This window comes from Plasmodium falciparum (assembly GCF_000002765.6).
Source record: "Plasmodium falciparum 3D7 genome assembly, chromosome: 12".
NCBI classification, from domain to species: Eukaryota; Apicomplexa; class Aconoidasida; order Haemosporida; family Plasmodiidae; genus Plasmodium; species Plasmodium falciparum.
Window position 1 is genome coordinate 1512501 of NC_037284.1, and position 5000 is coordinate 1517500.

The 5000-nt window shown below is 24.2% G+C and overlaps 1 protein-coding gene across 1 annotated transcript in view; it reads right to left on the reverse strand.

Annotated features, from left to right (window-relative positions):
• Positions 1 to 4016, reverse strand: part of PF3D7_1236200 (conserved Plasmodium protein, unknown function) — a gene marked incomplete at both ends in the record, with an annotated part of 4317 nt that extends 301 nt beyond the window's left edge. Inside the window, one exon of the mRNA XM_001350720.1 lies at positions 1 to 4016. This exon is cut by the window's left edge and continues 301 nt beyond it. Coding sequence (XP_001350756.1) covers positions 1 to 4016 — 4016 coding nt within the window.
• Between the last annotated feature and the right edge of the window lie 984 nt (positions 4017 to 5000).

A 5000-nucleotide genomic window follows, 5' to 3' on the forward strand; every position in this document is an offset into this window, starting at 1 on the left:
TAACATTTTCTGATTACATGATCAAAAAAGTTTTTATTATCCATAAAATTGTCATATATGATTATTCTCTTTTGGCAAGTAACAATAGAATATAATCCTTTATGTGATGTAGTCAAATGAACCATATCATCAGAACAATATATAACATTTTTACTTTTTTTGATTTTGTTCTGTTTATTTATTGTACCATCATAATATTTAAGTTCACCCCTGGATGTACTTGATGTAATTCTCCCATTATTATCTATACTTGCATGTTCTATAGGAGATGCATATTTATTATATTGAAATATATTTTGGATACATCTTTGTAATCTTGTATCTACAAAAAATAACGAACTTTCATTATATCCCAAATATATATTATCCATCTTCTTTAATAATTTCGTTATAGGGATATTTTCATTACACCATTTTCTTACTAACTTTTCTTTTTTTACATCCATCATATAGAAATTTGTATCATATCTTTCATCTAATAATATTAATTGATTCCCTTCTTCATTATTAATATGTATTTCTTTTGGTATACATTTTTCATCTTCATATATAAAAGCTTCTCTTTTTACATTATATAATTTTTTTCTATTATTAAAATCATAAAAATCAAATATACATAATTCATTATATATTTTATCATAATTAATATAATTCCATAATTTTAATTCTTTGGAATTCCTTTCCATCTTCTCTTTGTAACCTTTTGGTAATATATTTTGTCTCAATACTACAGAATATATTCCACTTGTACTTAAATGTTTATATTTCATACGATATTTTTGTTTTTCCTTTTTTTTTTTTTTATCATCCTTTTTTTCAGAGTTATCTGATTCCTCAGAATCCGATAGATTAATAATTTCATTTATCCATGCTGGGTTATTTGTCATTCTAGATTTATATTTCTTGCCTCCTTCGAATTTCATATAAAATTTATTACCCACACAATTACTGTACATATTACTGAATGTATTATTATTCTCAGAAGTGTTGTAGGATGTATTCTCGCTATTATATTTGTGCAAGTTCTTCTTTATGTTTCTGGATTTATTATGGGTTGCGTTTCGATTTCCCCTTTCATTATTATTATTATTATTATTATTATTATTATTATCATCCTTATTTAAATTCTTAATATTATACTTATTTTTTTGTATCATTTTGTTTTTTTTTATGGTATTCTTCCTTTGTATCTTATTCGTTTTCTTTTTCTTATTAATTGGATGCATTGATACCCTTGATTTGTTTACCTTTTTTTTCACAAAATCGCATACAGTTGCATACTTAGATAATACATTGTTACTTATAACACAATATAATTCATCGTCATTTCTATATTGTTTTGCTACTTCTTTCATAAAATTTTTTACATTAAGATATATTTCACATGTTAAATATTTCAACATCTCCTCTACATTCATCTCATATTTTGTACTATTCTTTGATCGTCGTTTTCTCCTCTTTTTATTTTCCCTTAACACTTTTATTGTCGTTTCAGTATAGTCATCAATGTACCTTTCTAATACGTCAACATCTTGCTTTTTATTTTCAGCTGATACAGAGTTCTTCATCAAATTTGGGAAACCGAAAAGGTTCTTTTGAGCTTCTCCTTGAGTATTATTATTTACTGAGTAACGACATTTTTCAAATGGATAATTTTTTTCTACATTATCGTTTCCTTTTATGTGATCATTTGTTTCTACATGATCATTTTTTTCTACATTATCGTTTCCTTTTATGTGATCATTTGTTTCTACATGATCATTTGTTTCTACATGATCATTTGTTTCTACATGATCATTTGTTTCTACATGATCATTTGTTTCTACATGATCATTTGTTTCTATATGAGCACTTGCACATATGTCATCTTTTTCTTTTTCAAGACCATCCTCTTCTGAGCGATTATTTTCTTGTGAAAGAGCAGTTACGTGTACACCTTCGTTATGTTCATTATGTTCATTTTGTGGTAAGGTTTTTCTATTTTCCATTTTCCTTTCATTGAACAATTTAATAGCTTGAAGAATTAAAGGAACATAATCCAAACATAAATTCGTATTTTCATTTGTAAAATATATATTGTTATATAATATATTCATAATATTATTAAATGTTTCTTTATGATTCAAATTTTTATATGGAACAATATTATTATTAGATGATTTAATTTCTAATTTATCAAATTTGTCATTTGATTGGCCATTGTTCATATGGAAACGATTGAATTGATCATTTGGTTGGACATCACCCATTTTGGATTTATCAGAATCAAAATTCAATTGATCAGTGTTGCAATTAGATGGTGTAATATTATGATGAGATTGATTCATGTGAGAATGTACCTGATCACATTTAATATGGTTCTTATTAATATCAGAAATAGATTTGTTGAAATTAATAATTTCGTCATCAATTTCACGAATAATGTGATCAATTACACCATTGTGTTGATCAATGTCATATATTCTTTGTTCATGTTTACGTATGGGTATCTCAAATTTCCATATTGGTATCTCCGTTTTACAAAATGGAATTTCAATTTTACATATTGACATCTCGCTCTTATGTAATGGAATCTCTATTTCATGTATTGGTATCTTAATTCCATTTATACTCATATCAATGGAATCTATGGGTAAATGAATTGTATGTACTGGTAATTCGATTGTATATACAGATAATTCAACTCCATATGTTGGTAATTCAATTACACACATTTGCTCATTAATTAATACAATTTTCTTTTCAATATTATTTATTTCATGGTTCATTTCTTGTGTTGGTTGATCCCTTTCATTTGTTTGTTCCCATTTTTGCATTTCCTCATCAATATTACAAATTTCGTGATCATCTTCAAGATTTGCTCTAAGAAGATGGATGTTTTCTTGATAAGCGTCAAGAATGTTTTGAAAATCATTATGTGTTTCTTGACTATTATGCATATTGTGCTGACCAAAATTTCTATTTGCATGATCAGATGAGGAACGTTCTTGGTGTACTATATTATTTTTCTGAACATATTGATTATTTTGTTGAGAACTTTGTATATCATTATGAATCCCATGATAAAAATTTCGTAATATTTCATATCCTGTTGGTATCCTACAATATATGGTTTTAACCCTTTCGAGTGCTCTATGGATAATATAATAAATTCCTTGTATGTTATGAATATTTGGTTTTGTATCAACTGGTATTTCTTTCATTTTGTCATAATATGTATATTCGTCGTTAGACCATACGTCATCATCAGAATCTCTTAAGAAAAATGTTCTGTATGAAAAGCCATCGCTATAAAAGGAGTTATATTCAACAATTTGAAAAACATTTTTCAAAACAAATTTTGTAGAGTCAACGTATATACATTCAAGTTCAGAATATTGAATATTAATACAATTCATGATGTGTATTAAGAATACTTCATTCTTAATATATAATTCTTTAAGAATTCGTATTATTGAATCTGCATTGTGTACTTCACAACCTTTTCCATTTGAATTATTCATTTGGTCATTCAATTTAGGTAATAAAGAAATATTTATATATTTCTTAAGTTTCTTTTCTGCATCATCTTTCAGAATAACAAATATATGTTCATATTTAGTATGATTTTGGAGTATTATACAGAACAATTTCTTTTTATACAATGTTCTATTTATACAATCTACTTTGTATATATCAATATATTTATACGATATTAAATTGCCTTTTATATAACAATACATCATATACTTATAAAAGTAATATGTGTTCGATATATCCATAAATACAATAATATATTTCTCAATAGCATCATTATTAATGTATCTAATGTAACACATATTCAACTGAATATACAAAAAATCACAAATCTTATCTTCACAAAAAGTAAGTTCCGTGATGTTGTTCCATATTATTATCTTATCTTTTTTTACGCTCAATTTACAATCAAAAAGGTAAGGCTTACAATTGTAGCCCTCTATAGTATATAGATGGACATCAACGGGAAATTTCGTTTTAAAAAATCCACTGAAAGCCATAATGAGTAAAAATAAAATAATCAAATATAAAACTTCAACATATATAAATATAAATATATATATAAAACTTCAACACATATATATATATATGTAAATATATATATATAAAACTTCAACACATATATATATATGTAAATATATATATATAAAACTTCAACACATATATATATATGTAAATATATATATATATAAAACTTCAACACATATATATATATGTAAATATATATATGTACTAATTAGTAGTTTACGGTTAAACGCTTCATGTTACATACATATGAATATATATATGTAGATATATATATGTAAATATATATATGTACTAATTAGTAGTTTACGGTTAAACTTCTTATGTTACATACATATGAATATATATATGTAAATATATATATGTATATATATATATGTACTAATTAGTAGTTTACGGTTAAACGTTTCATGTTACATACATATGAATATATATATGTACTAATTAGTAGTTTACGGTTAAACGTTTCATGTTACATATGAATATATATATGTATATATATATATATGTATATATATATATATGTACTAATTAGTAGTTTACGGTTAAACTTCTGATGTTACATACATATGAATATATATATGTAGATATATATATGTACTAATTAGTAGTTTACGGTTAAACGTCTCATATTACATACATATGAATATATATATGTAAATATATATATGTAGATATATATATGTACTAATTAGTAGTTTACGGTTAAACGTTTCATGTTACATACATATGAATATATATATGTAAATATATATATGTATATATATATATGTACTAATTAGTAGTTTACGGTTAAACGTTTCATGTTACATACATATGAATATATATATGTACTAATTAGTAGTTTACGGTTAAACGTTTCATGTTACATATGAATATATATATGTATATATATATATATATGTATATATATATATATGTACTAATTAGTAGTTTACGGTTAAACTTCTGATGTTACA